This window comes from Sturnus vulgaris, chromosome 9, assembly GCF_052056855.1.
Source record: "Sturnus vulgaris isolate bStuVul1 chromosome 9, bStuVul1.hap1, whole genome shotgun sequence".
In the NCBI taxonomy this organism is placed as follows: domain Eukaryota; kingdom Metazoa; phylum Chordata; class Aves; order Passeriformes; family Sturnidae; genus Sturnus; species Sturnus vulgaris.
In genome coordinates this window covers 21,658,651-21,672,642 of record NC_142251.1, presented here as the reverse complement: position 1 = coordinate 21,672,642, position 13,992 = coordinate 21,658,651, and the positions used below count along the sequence as shown (strand labels likewise).

General features: G+C 37.5%; 1 protein-coding gene across 4 annotated transcripts in view; it reads left to right on the top strand.

The window, feature by feature from the left end:
- The first annotated feature begins 23 nt into the window (after positions 1-23).
- The window catches only part of CAMSAP2 (calmodulin regulated spectrin associated protein family member 2), an 82,148-nt gene continuing 68,179 nt past the window's right edge, over positions 24-13,992 (top strand). For 2 of the 4 annotated variants that reach the window (XM_014885539.2, XM_088170109.1), the window contains exons 1-2: positions 24-436; positions 12,358-12,617. In XM_014885539.2, coding sequence (XP_014741025.2) covers positions 298-436; positions 12,358-12,617 — 399 coding nt within the window. In that variant the 5' untranslated portion in view covers positions 24-297. The remainder of the gene's footprint in view (positions 437-12,357; positions 12,618-13,992) is intronic. The other 2 variants (XM_014885547.2, XM_014885555.2) reach the window with 1 other exon arrangement.

Genomic DNA, 13,992 nt, shown 5'->3' with positions numbered 1-13,992 from the left:
TCCCCAGGGAACGCGGGGCCGGGGCTGCCGGGGGCATTTTGTCGGAGGCGGAGGGACGGCGGCGGGAGTGAATTGAGACAAAGAGCGAGGAGGAGGAGGAGGAAGAAGAGGACACTCGGACTCGGGTACATTCCTGTGCAGAGAAACGCGGGAGGCGGTGTTAGCCCTTTACGGACAGCTGGGTCCGGCGCTGCTCTCAGCTGCTGTCGGCGTATTTACAGCCGGCTCTCCCAGCCGTGGGAGGAGGACGGAGAAACAACCATGTAAGTTCCCAATTGCCGGGGGTCCTGCGAGAAGATGGGGGATGCCGCAGACGCCAAGGAGATGAGGAAGACTTTCATTGTTCCTGCCATCAAACCCTTTGACCATTATGATTTCTCCCGAGCGAAAATCGCCTGTAATCTGGCCTGGCTGGTGGCCAAAGCCTTTGGGACAGGTAGGTGGCGTCTCCTTCTTCCCTTTCTTTGATGCTGGTTCCTGCTTGGTTGCTTCTCTTCTGAGGACGTGCGAGCCATTCCCTAAGGAGCTGAGAAGGGAGGGGGAGATGTGTGGGAAACGCTCTTGGTCTTTTACCTTATCCTTAAGATCTCTTACCCTTGCGGGGTTTTATTGTTTTGTTTTTCCTTTATTGCACTTAGTCTTTTTGAAGTAGTCCCACTGTTTCCATCAGCAACTAAATTTTGTATATTGTCGCTTATATTATTTTATTTGAGCGAATCGATCTCTGTAAATGGCGTTTTATTTATTACTCGGGTCACACTTCTACAATGCGAAAAAACCCCAGCAATGCACGTTTGTCTGTCGTCTTCAAATTTTTCTTGCTGTTGCTTAGGAGCAGCATTGGGGGCTAGCAATGGGAATGGGTGCGTGCTCTTGGTTTTGACATGTGTGACAGTAGCCTGTAGCCATTTGAGTGGTTAAGCAATAAGAAGGGTTTCAGGAGAAAGAGCATTTAATGCCAGGTTTTGGCCTGCACAATACAGAAGGCTCTCCTTGTCTGTAAGTGTAAATGGAATCGATTTGTAATGCCTCCAAAAGGCATCAGTGCTCTGTCGTTGAAAACCCTGGACCGTGAGGAATACCAGACCTATTATTCTGTGCCTGAAATATTACTGGGCCTTGAGGAATACCAGACTTGCAGAGGTGTTCTGGGGGAAGCGTTTTGAAAATTTACCAAGCTGGAGGGTTTTTGTTTGGGGTTTGGTTGTTTGTTTTGGATTTTTGTTTGGTTTCTTTTTTTTTTTTCCTGTTTTTAGAGGGGAGGTAGGGTTGTTTGCTTGTTGTTTGTGGTTTTTGGCTTTAATATTATAATAATTTAGTTTTCTGTGGATTAAAAATAATGGGTTTTTTTGAAAGGTGAGGTAGGTATCAACAATCATTACTTTAGTCCCTGTTTTTTGTAAAATACCAAGAAAGGTTCCTTCTTATGTACCTTTTACATATAGGGCCAGGATGCTGTTATGTATTTAGCCAGGGTTAGCCTGTATTTAGCATGTCTTTATGGGACATGCTTCTGGGAACTCATAATATTTGATGTGATGCTTCCAAAAAGCCACTTTTAAAGTGCTTGAATCTAGTGAAATTTCAGTGAGTGCATCACTTTTTAAAGAAAGAAAATATCAAAATATTGTTTCCGTATAAAGATTTGTCGATAAACTCTACTTGCTTTTCTTTGTGATATCTGGATAAGCAATATTTTGATATATGGCTTTATTAGCTAGGCAGGTATGAGAGGTAAAATAGTAAAGAAAATTATTGGAAGTACTTAATTCAACATTTTCAGAGATCGTTACATTTTTAGGCAGCTTGGTTCTATAGGGTCTGCTCGTGGGATTCTGAGTGTACAATGCTTGTGCAATTATATAACCCAGCCTTCTAACCTGAAAACTTCTTCCTACTGGAGATTGACAGACTCTCAATTTATGGTTGAAATGTCTTGGTTTTATACTGGTTGAGTTTCTCCTGGATGTGTAAAGCCACTTGCAGGGTACTTTTCTGCTACTTTTCTATAAAAAGTGTGATCCAAAACAAATTCCTTTACTCTTTCTCTTAATGACTGGGGTTGTTCTGAGATGCTCGAATGAAACATGATTAGAGGGAATAATTGCTCCATCTGCTCTCTAAACACAGTAATGTAACAGTAGGGTGAGAGGTAAGCACCCACATTTGTAGTGTTTCTGGTCCCAGTCCTTCCACTAGGTCAATGTAACTAGGAACTTCAAAGAAGAGTTTGGCTGAAGTAGGGAAAGGCAGTATACAGGACTTACATGTCTGCAGTACGAATGCTTCCTTTTTACTTGGACTGAAACAGAAGAACTGACCTTCACCTTTTCCAAGAAGGAAGGAAGTTTGGGTTTGTTAAATTATTTTAGTTCTTGGGAATAGATCACAGCCTCAGTCATGTCTTCTAACTATCTCTGTGTACATTTGTACAGAGAAAATACAAAGGATGATTAGTGTGTTTATGGGTGACACATTATTTTTTTTTTATGCTTGAACTATTGAAGTTCCCTAAGCCTGCAGGGGAAGGTGAAGGGTTTTCCCCCCACTGTCTATGAAACAAAGTAATGCAGTTCACTTTCATTCATGAAAAGCATAGGTTGTTACAATCATGTATCCATCCAAGAAATCAAAATCTTTATGTATCAAAGGGGTACATCTTTGAGTGGTTGGCTCTCACACTTTTAAAACTGTATTTCAATACAATCAGAGATGTGGATACAGCTTGACTACATGTTGTGAATTTGCTCCTGCAAAAAGACTTTGAAATCGGTACTGTTCATTAACATTAATAATGACTTTTGATGTTTCATTGATACCTGGGTCCAAAAACTGAGAGACAAATTGTCTATTGCTACTGTCCTTGGTAAAACTGCAAGTGTAGAGTTTGGCCCACAAACAAGCAGATCAAAAGAAGTTGTCCTATTTGTCCTATTAGTGAGGTGTCATAGGAGAGTAAGAATGTATTAACAGTCATGCTGAAGGCATCTCGGATGAAGAATTGTTTGTTTAAGAAATACTAATTGAAGAAGGAATTCGTGTTTAAGTGTTGAGGGTGTGTAGGATTTTGAGCCTTGGTGTTTTGCTGCAAGACAGTATATCAGTGTTAGGACATGTCAGATTAAATGTTTTGTAATAACCAAATTGTTTAAGTGACACAACTTGCAGTAACTAAAAGGGAGGAAATTAACAAGTGTGAAGTATAAAAGGGGGAATAGTTGACCTTAGAAATTAAATGTGCAAATACTTAATTTCAGCCTTGTCTCCCAATGCTGGCAGTTAACCATTTCAGTATAGAAGAATTTCTTCCCAAAGAACTGGATGAACAGTACAGACACTGTAGCCTTCAACTTAAAAGTATAATGGGACTTATTTCATAGGAATAAGTTGAAAAATGTCTTGATGTTGTGGTAGTCTACACTCTTTATTTTTAAAGCAACAGAAGTGGGTTTCGCTGTTGTGGAATGTGACATTTTTGCCTTCTCAGTCTGCTATAGTAATAGAAAATGTGCCTGAAAAATTTGTTATCCATCCATGCTCCTAAAGACAGGCTGAGCTAAATATACATCATTCCTGACAGATCTTTGTTTAGCCTGTTTTTTGAAACTTTCTAATTATAGACTTTCCACGGTATGTCTTCTAGTCAGTTTGGACCTTATTTATTTTTAGATGTTTGACCAGAATCATGATGTCTTTTGCTACTTTGTTAAGCCATTACTTTCCCTCTTCCTGGTGCTTTTGAGAAAGGTGTGCACCTTAAGTTTTTGTAACACCTTTCATATAATAAAAGCAATGTTTATTATATTGTTTAGACAAAACAGACTTTTTTTCTTTTTTGTAGGCCAAACTTTTTTGCTCTCTGTATTTATTAGGGGTTGGTTTGAGTGTGTTTTTTTGTTTGATTGGTTTTTCATGTTGTTTTTTTCCTGTGGTTGTTTTACATGAGCTCTGTACTTAAATCTAGATCTATTTGTCCAGCTAAACCATTACCAGTACAAGGTAAATTTGAAAAATTACTTCATATTTCCAACCTATAATACTCTGATTTATTCACTAAAACATGTTGTTTGCCATTTCTGCATTAGCCTAGAACTGTTGACTCATGCAGTCTGTGATTCACTGTAGCTCTGTATCTTTCTCTGCAGAACTGCTGCCTACTCAGTTGTTCCCATCTTGTAATTGCACTGTTGTAGGTTCCTGCTTTGCAGCTCTACTTACATAACTGCATCCTATTTTCAAACCACTCCTTCCACGTGTCAAAATTATCTTGAATTATAATTTTGTCCTCCAAAGTGCTTTCAATCCTTTTGTATCTTGGAATCACTTTTTTACAACCTTGTCTAGTGTGAAGAAAGATGTGAGTCCTTGAACCTGGAAGTACATGTTCTTCCCATTTGGCAGGGGACATCTGAGTACTCTTGGAAAAAGGTTTTTCAAACAGCTTTTCATCCATTCTTTAGTTACAAAGTTAAGAGTACCTGTGTGTATGATTTTCAGAAAATTATGAGAGCAGTTTTAAGTTAAATCTGTTGCTACTTTACTATCCATACAACATACTATTCTTCTACAGTAATACATTTAAGTGGTTTGCATGAGTTTGGGTTTTTTTACAGGAATAAACGAAAAGCTAAATAAGTGAGAGCTATTGTCCTAAATATTTTTGTGTTTTCTGAAGTCAAAATAAAATAGTCCCTATACCTTTTAACATTAAATGTATCCTTTATAGGTGTTTTAAGCAACAGATTACGAATTGCATCATCTGCAACTAAATATTACCCCAGAAGTTTAAAAATAGCTTTCTCCTAATGGTTGATGTTTTCAGAATTTGTATGTGGCTACTTACTGCTCTTTGCCCGTGTTGCCAGTAGAACCATGAAGGGAGGAAATGAACATTGTGTGTTTGACAGAAACAAGTTGTAGCTAAATACTCTCATTGGTTGTGTTTGGTGTTGCAGGCCAGAACACATTTTAATCTTTTTCTAGCAGAGCTCATTTCTTCACTTGTATTCAGTCTGGCAGTAGCAAAACCTAGTAGAAGGGTTTGGATTACAAAAACAAATATTTGAGATTCAAGTGAGAATTTTTTTTATAGATTCCATCATGTCTCTAAAATAGTTGCTGACAAATACATTCTTCAGTCAATCCTAGTAAAATCAGAGGATTAGACAAATCATCTACTGAGATGTTTTATTTGGAAGGTGTTTGCATCACTCCTTTCTGTAGAACACATTTGTGATGTAGTTTGTAGATCACTTTTTTTTTGAAGTAAATACATAAAATTGTATGAGCTTTTGGATCTATTAGGTTTGGCAGAGTCCTCTAAAACTGCAGACTGTGTGGGTACAAATGTAAAGGAAGGTGATCAGGAAGGGGACAGTGCAGGATTGGCAGTAGACAATGGACCTCCTTTGGGATATGGAATCTGTTCTTTCAATGTCTCCATCCATGCCTTTGAGCCAGTTTGCCTTTACAATTCTGGGTGCTTGAATGTAGAATGTAACAGATCTGACCAAGAGACTGTAGCCAAACACTCACTGATTTCAGGTGATGAGATGAAATATATTTCTTCACCCTATACCTGGTTTCTGTTTATATTTTTTGACCACCATTGCAGTTACTACTGCAGATTTAGTTTAAACCTCTCCCCTTCACCCTATGGTTTAGGGTAACCTGTTGGGTTACATTAATGACTTTGTTTAAAGGTGGCTCTCATTCAAACTTGGAGACTATTTGTATCCTGTTGATCAGGAATGTGTCACTTTTTCAATAAGATGTTATGTAATTTCCATTCTACAGCTAACACAACTGGATACAATTCCACTCTTGAAATTGGTAACTTTTAATTCTTGCTCTTCTAAACCCAGAGCTCTGAATGATTGTTTTTGCTGGTCATTCTGGAAAATGAGGATAGAAGTGAAAAACTCTCGAGACTTCGTAAGAAAAGTAGTGGGTTCTTCCTCATCCCCCTTACTTTTTATTTTCTGCAATTGGACAATACATTATTACTGAATCAGGTGGTAATAATAAACATTTCTGCTACAAAATTGAGATGTAATGTTTGAAATCTGTTTTCCAAATGTAAGATTTGTATAGTTCTAGCTGTTTCCTACGTGTTTCATTTTATTGAGTTAAAAGCAGTCTTACACTAAGAGAACCTGTAAGGTTTTAGTAAATTAGATACTATTCTTCCCATTTTAATAAGAAGTGCCAGTAGACACATTGTGTAGGTTTTGTGAGGAGCAGTTATAATGGTGCTACTGAGGGCAGAATATTGGATGGGATAGACACTTAGTGTGACAATTAATAGAGCATTTCTTATGTGATTTTCAGTGTTCAAAGAATGTATGAAGTCTGCTAAGGCTATGAAAATAGAGCCTGTTTATGTTTTTTCCTTAAATGTTTTGGGGTTTGTTTGTTTGGTGTGTTTGTTTTTTGGGTTATGAGGGTTTCTTTAGTGTTTTGTTTGATTTTTTGTTTTGGTTTGTTTTCTGTTTCCTTTTTTGGAATTAGGAATCCTTTTTAAGTGCATAACAGCTGTTGAAGCAATGGATAATGGTTTATTTTTGTGGCATCCAGAGGCAGGAGGGTAGGATCTGTTTATTCACAGTACTTCTGTGATGGTAAATTCAAGAATCTCTTGAGTTCATCTTAGCAAGGTGGACAGAGTTAAGAGTGGTTATCCTGAAGCTGAGTGTGCCATCAATTGAGTGTTGGCCTTTCAGATACTTGTCTCTAGACAGAAATACACCTGCAGCCTGCTAGCCAACAGCAATGGAAGTCGTGGACTGATTCAACAAACCAAAAAGTACAAATTATTTTGTAATCTCTACTCTCTCATTTTGTTTTTCACTTCCCAGTTAAAAGTCTTGTTTCTTGATGGTGTCACCAAAATAATATAGTAAATTGCAATGTCTCTCTCTTCTATTGAGTCTACTAAAAAATTCACCAGAAGTTAAATAATATAATTCTGTCTTCTTGAACTCATTTTCAATTCTTGGACTTTTGACTTTTGTGCAAGCTCTGCTGTCTTGTGCCCAGATTGTAAATGTGGCACCAAAATCCTTGTTGGCAAGTAGGAGTCTGAATGAGGTAACTTGCCACGATTACTTCATGGCAGAGGCATACCTTTGCTGACCTGCAGAAAACTGTCAAGTCCATTAAGATTTGGAATACATTCATCTACTGGTTTGCACCAGGAAGTGGTTAAAGGTATTAGAATTTAAATTAAATAATTCTGTATTATACCTCAATCTTCTACAAATATTTTTTTCTTCTTAATGTCTTTGTGCATTGACGTCAGTAACCTGTAGAGAGGAAGTTTGTTGACTGAGGCTTAATGTGGCCTTGTGGCTCCCAAAAATGATGGCATCATTTAATTAGAAAGCCCTTGGCAAAATATTTTAACTTGTTTACATTTTCCTCAGGTATTTAAAAAACCAAAACAAACAAACAACATGGAGACCTTGTTGACAAAGACTTCTAAACTTTTGGACATTCTTAAGGCAAACATTGATAAATCTGAAATTGTTCCCTGATATAAACTTGAAAAGCTTAATAGTTGTGTAAAGGATTCTATTCATCTGTGTGGAAGTATGGAAACTTTACCAAAAAAACAATTTGTTTTTAAAGAAAATGTAAACTTTTCATATCCATATTGTCTTCCAAGGAGTAATTCATATCTATTCAAGTGGAGAGTTTTCTTTATAAAGTAGCCTTTAAAGGTAAATTCTGTAGTGCTATGCATGAATTAATTTTAGACCATTTCTTTCCTCTAAAATGGTCTGTTTAAATGGAAAATTAAGTTGCATTTCTATCTCATAGTGGGGGGTGTTCTGGTTGTGTCTGGAATAGAGTGAATTGTCTTCCTGGTAGCTGGTGCAGTGCTGTGTTTTGGATTCAGTGTGAGAGCACTGTTGATAACACACTGGTGTTTCACTTGTTTCTCAGTGGTGCTTTCTCTGAGCCAAGGACTTCTCTGTGCACCATGGCCACGGGGACATTGCAATCCATGGCTGCTGTGCTCAGGATGCACTGGGGATGTTGGCTGGGAGGGGCTGATCACTGCCTGGGAATGGGCTCTCTCATTGTTATTATTGTTAAAATATTTTACTTTATTTCAAATATTAAACTGTTTTTATCTCAGCCTGCAGGATCTTCCTTTTTCCCACTCTCCTTCCTATCCTCCCATCCCAGCAGGGAGAGTGGGGTGAAGAGCAGGCAGCTGGGCAACTTAGTTGGTGCTGGGGTTAAACCACAACAGGGAGCAATAATAATTCTGTGTTTGCTTTAAAGCTCTGAATAAGCTCTTAAATGTTTAATTTTTTTTCTTCTCTAAAAAGAGCATCTGCAGGACTTTCAATTCCTTGACCATTTATGAAAAATTACCTGAAGATATGTTGTCTTTTAAGTTAGCCTGTTGCTTAAATTTGAATTACAGTTTTGGGTTAATGTGGTATTATTTCTTTTCTGTTCTTTTCTCTGTGTCTTGAACTTAACCATCAGCTTCATTTATTCTCTTCATAGTACAGTATTTACAAATTTCAAAATGTCATAAGGATTTCCAGAGCTGTGGTCCTTCTCACAATTCTAGGAAAAAATAGGGTGGTCATCTAGTTCAGCTTCCTTCTCCAGGAATGGTCAGCCTCAAATTAGAAGAGGTTTCTCGGTGTGTCATCAATCGTTTTGGAAGTCCCTGTGGATGGCAATTTCACATCCGGGTCCCCAGGCAGCCTGTGCCTATACTCTTGAAAAACCTTTTCCTTTCATCAGCCCGTGACCACTGCCTTTTATCCAAGTCCGTGTTTCCAAAACGTGTTGGTGCTGGAAGAGCGCAGGTGGATCCTGCCTTCACCTCCTCTCCAGCACTGCCCCCAGTGTCGGGGTCTCCCCTACATTTCATGTGCTCAGCTGGCTGCACTCCTGTCCCCAGGACACTGCTCTGACCAGGGCTTTCAAGGTCAAATGTACTTTATGGCAATATGTGCAACAAGGTATTTCTTTTAGAACCGGTCATTTACCTCCGAGTTTAATCTGAAAGATTCCTCTTTGTCAGCTGGGCCAGGGAAGGACCGGTAAAATGCACTTTTAGGAGATTAGTGTTAAGATTCTTCTCTGCCTAGCAGAGCCTGTTTAACAATCTCTAGTCCTGACAGAATTGTTAATAAAGGCTTTTGACCCTGCTGATTGTTCTGGTAATCTGCTGAGAACTGGATGGAGCCTTGAAGTTCCCTGCCACAGGACTCCAGAGGCAGCACATGCTGATTCTGGAAGGACTTCTGCTCTGAGATAGGTAACAGACAGAAAACTCTATCTGCTGTGGGGGTTTTTGTTTTCTTTTTAAACTCTCATGTGAGAACACAGCTTGAATCTTCTATCAAGAGCTATTCTGATATCAAGCAGTTTAATATCTGTGATGAAGTGGGGGGAAGTGCCGTGTTTCTGCCTGTGCAGAGGGAACACTGACAGGAATTTTTGTAAAGAATTCTGGTCTTGCACCAGAGATTCCTTGTTTGTATGCTTTCACATTTTTTATGCATTCAGAATATGCCTATAGCCACAGCTTGTCTTCCTAGCCCTTTGTTTCCATATTCTATTTTTCTAATAAATTTATTTTTCTGATTATGTTTTTATGAAGACCAATAAGTTTCTTTTCCGGGTTTATTTTTGTGTACACCAATTAAATAAAAGAAATGGCATACATGTCATTTTGTCTTTGTATATTTTCAGAAGCAGAACTAAGCTTTATAAATAATTCTACTTGCCTTTGCTAGTCATCATATTGATTTTTTTTTTAACTATATTGAGTGTTTAATTACTAAATCCCAGCAGTGGATGTCATTCTTTCATGATAAATGCATTTATTGCATCTTGTCACTTCAGGATGTGCTTCAGTGATACAGAAGATGAGAATTAACAGGCATTGGGTTTGTTATTTACTGGCTTGAGATTTCTTTTCTGTCTCAAATTTTCAGACTTGAAACCTGTCATTGTCTTCAGTGAATCTGAACCACAGAGTATGTGACTTCTGTTTGAGTGTAGCTAGGTACTCCTGTCTCAAGAGGGTTTGTTGTGGGTTTTTTTGTTTGGTTGGTTTTTTTTTTAGTATAGGAATGAGGCTTTTTTAAGTCTTCTAAGAAATTACAAATGGCCTTCTGTTCCTCCCTGCTTCCCCCCATCCCCACTGAAATTCTCATGTGCTTCAAAACAAGGATGTATGGATTTTGGTTTGGGTTTTTATTTGGTTGGTTGGTTGGTTTGGGTTTTTGTTACGGGCTTTTTCTGTTTTTTCAAAAGCAAAATCTGTTGTTTGTGCATTGTGAGATATTTAAAAAATGTTTTCCAATCCTCTCTAGCTTGAAAAAATAGTATAAAGATACTTTAAGAGTTGGCATTTGGAATTGTAGAGGATCAAGTCCTGATGAGAATTGAGCTCCTGGTACTGGAGCTGGGTCTTTAGGGACTTCAGAAATAACAGGCTTTATATTTAAATAGTGTGTGGACAAGCAGGGAAAAGAAAGAAGGTCAGGTAGAATTGAGATACCTACTTCCCCAGGTATTGTTTTCATGTATCTAACAGCTCTGAGATCCTCAATTAGAAATGCTTTTTGTTGGGCTGGATGAGTCTGGATCTTATAGTCAGTAGGTGAAGTTGGGAAGTGGAAGGGAAGATGGAAATGTCTCCTGACACTGGTAGATATTTTTGTTAGTAGTTTTATTGTCATCTTGTAAAAAAGTAGGGCTGTTAGGCATTAGATTTGTGTTTTAAAGGGCAGAGTATTTGTGCTGATGATATATTTTGATCTGTATTCTAAAGCAGAGCTGTCAGTTTTCTTGCCAAATTTAGGCTCATGATTTAAGCAAATTACAAACTATACCTCTTTTTCCCTTGATACTCTAAATTGGCAAAAGAAGCAACAATATCTTACCCTTTCCTACCATCCTTCTGGCATTCAAAGCATGTGTTAATATTTCTTTCACTTCTTGCACTCTATAAAGCTATCTTCCCTCACAGCTAGAAGGCAGCTGGCACCTTCCAAAGCCCATGATGGAAGCACATGAACTGCAATAGAATATGCATGAGGAAGAAGATAATCTGTCATTATCTTGTGATGGCATGTTCTGTTTTTTCTCTCTTCTGCTCCACCCTTACTGGGCTGTTTACTCCAGACTGATTCAAACCTTGTCTGTTTGGACATTTATCCAGCTGAAGGCAAAGGGAATAGCAACTTAGAGTTGCATCACTGCTTTCCTACACACTTATTATTTCTTCTAGCAATTAAATAGGCTTTTTGCACTTGGACTCAGAAGAATCACATGCTCTTTATCCCATAAATGTTGTTGGCTTAACTAATTTTACAACAATAGAGAATGAAATTCTTCCAGGAGGAAAATGAAGCATATTGCAGCGTGTATGCCTGAAAATCTGAAAGTTATTTTCCACTTGACTCATGATTTAGTTTAATTTGATCTAGTACCATATTTAATTAATTTATAATTATTACTTTTGTGGTAGACGATTATAATCTTCTTGTATTGTGTTGTGTACAGTATTTGAAAAAACTGTTGGATTATCTTGGAATTCTGATTTTGGAGTTAAAATCTCAGCATAAATTTGACAAAATATTGCATAGCTTTCTATGGATGCTAAGCCAGCTCACTGAAAAAGGAGGAAAACTACAATTTTAAGGGAAGTCAGTGACACAAGGCCAATAAGAACTCAATATTTTTGTCAGAAACAAAGTGATAATATTTTTCTTTCTTTCTCCATTCTTCTAATTTCAGTTAAAAGCCCATATATTTATGCTTAACTGCTGGATTGTAATTCTGTAATGTATGACCTTTGAAATAAGCAGCATAGTAATCAAAATTCTCCTGCATATATGGAAAAGAAGGCTGCTTTTTGTGTTGAATTTTTCTGTGCTGAAGCATAATGTTTCAGTTCCATTTTGTTATTGTAATAGAATCCAGGGTTTGTGTTTAAATGGATGTTGTTCTGCCTTTATATGTCTGACCTATATAATGTTATGCCAAAGGAAATGAGAATGTTTGGGCATGTATTTGGAGAAGCCAAGACATTTTAATGTAATGATTCTGTAAACCACAGGTTGCTCTTCTGTTGTGGACTTTGCAGTGTGAGACACTTCGAATTTCTCTCAAGTTTCTATTTATAGCTCAAGTATTACCTTTGTATGAATCTTTTCCCAGTATTTTATGACATAATTGCTGGTACAGACATTGGCCTCCCCTTGGTTAAGCTTTCTTTAACATAATTTTGAGTTCACATATAGTTTCAAAAAATCCCCTAGTAGTCTAACTGTCCTTTCTGATACTGACTTGTGCTCTCTGTGTGTTTTGTAGAAAATGTTCCAGAGGAACTCCGAGAACCATTTTACACAGACCAGTATGACCAGGAGCACATTAAACCACCTGTTGTTAACTTGCTGCTGTCTGCTGAGCTCTACTGTCGTGCTGGGAGCCTTATTCTCAAGAGTGATGCTGCAAAACCACTTCTAGGTCATGATGCTGTTATACAAGCCCTGGCACAAAAAGGCCTTTATGTCACTGACCAAGAAAAGTTGGTGACTGAACGAGATCTTCACAAAAAACCAATTCAGATGGTGAGTGTCCAAAGCTTATGTGTTACATCTCTTCTCTCCATCTGTTTACTCTCAATACCTACAGATCTGTCTTATAAAATGCATCATTATTTTGAAATATTTTTCTAAGAAGTTCAGTGGGATTCATTATTGGGAAGATTATAATTGTTTTGGTTTGGGTCTTTTTTTTCATGTCATCAGCTGTCAGTGCAGGTGTATTTCTTCTGTGTTAATGCTAGAAGACGCCTATCTTCCTACTTAGTTACATTTTAAAATATAACAGTGACAATATGATCACTTTAATTTCAGTTTTACAGAACTGACTGTAAGTGAATATTTTTCTGTGTTGGAAAAGTTTGAAAACATTCTTGGGCAGAAATCTTTGGTTAAAAGCTTTAAAAAAATTTTTGATGGCAGGCAATTCAACCTAATAACATTGAATTGAACCTGTTGCACATTAAGTCATGTAAAACACACATTTTTTCGTGGAGACTTTTAATAATACGTCTTTGCTCTATACAGCTGCTAATTAAAGCATTAGTTCAACTGATGACTGATTGTATTAGTAAGCTCCTAAGTCATGGGTTTTCTTCTTTGTTTGGAGCTGAGTTATAAAAAATTAACTGTAAAAAGGATGTCTACATATGTTTGTTTAGCAAATGGAAGCATGATAGAATAAGATGCTAATATATTTAAAGTTAAATATTTAAAATGTTCACCTTTTTGTATTTGTATTTAATATTTCATACAGAGAATAAATTAAGTAAACAAAGTATTTGTGGTCAATGACCTGTAGCTGCCTCTAGAATGAGGGTGTGTGGAAATGAATGTAGCTATGGTAATCTTATAGGTGTTTTCCAGTCTAAATAATTCTATGTTTCTAAGTGATGCAAAATTGTAATACTTATGGGTGGTTAGGAGTGTTCCTAATGTTCACAGAAGTCAAAGCATTTAAGAAACAAACTTTGACTGATTATGTTTTTGCAGAACTTAATTCTGTTCTTGCTTCTGAAGGAAAATAAGGTTACTGACTTGCATTTATGAGCCTCTGGTTTCTCCATTTGTTTCTTTTAATTTGATCCCTGTCTAGAGTAGTTGTAAGAGTCATGTCTTCCCAGAGTTCTCAGTTGAAAAAAAAGTGTCATTATTACCTAGTTTGGTTTGCTGATGTTTGATTTAGTAATTCATGTTGCTGAAAATGCATTTCAATAGTCCTTTTCTACTTCCCCCATGCTTGTGGGGCTGTTTGTGTGTTTTCCCAGTGCTGTTTAGGTATAGTCAGCAGGAAGTTATTGACACATGAACATTCTAAAAGTTGATGTCCCCAGGCTCCTGCTGTGCCCAGGGCACTGGTCCCCACTCCAGTCCCAGTAACAGATGGGTGCACTGTTGCTGT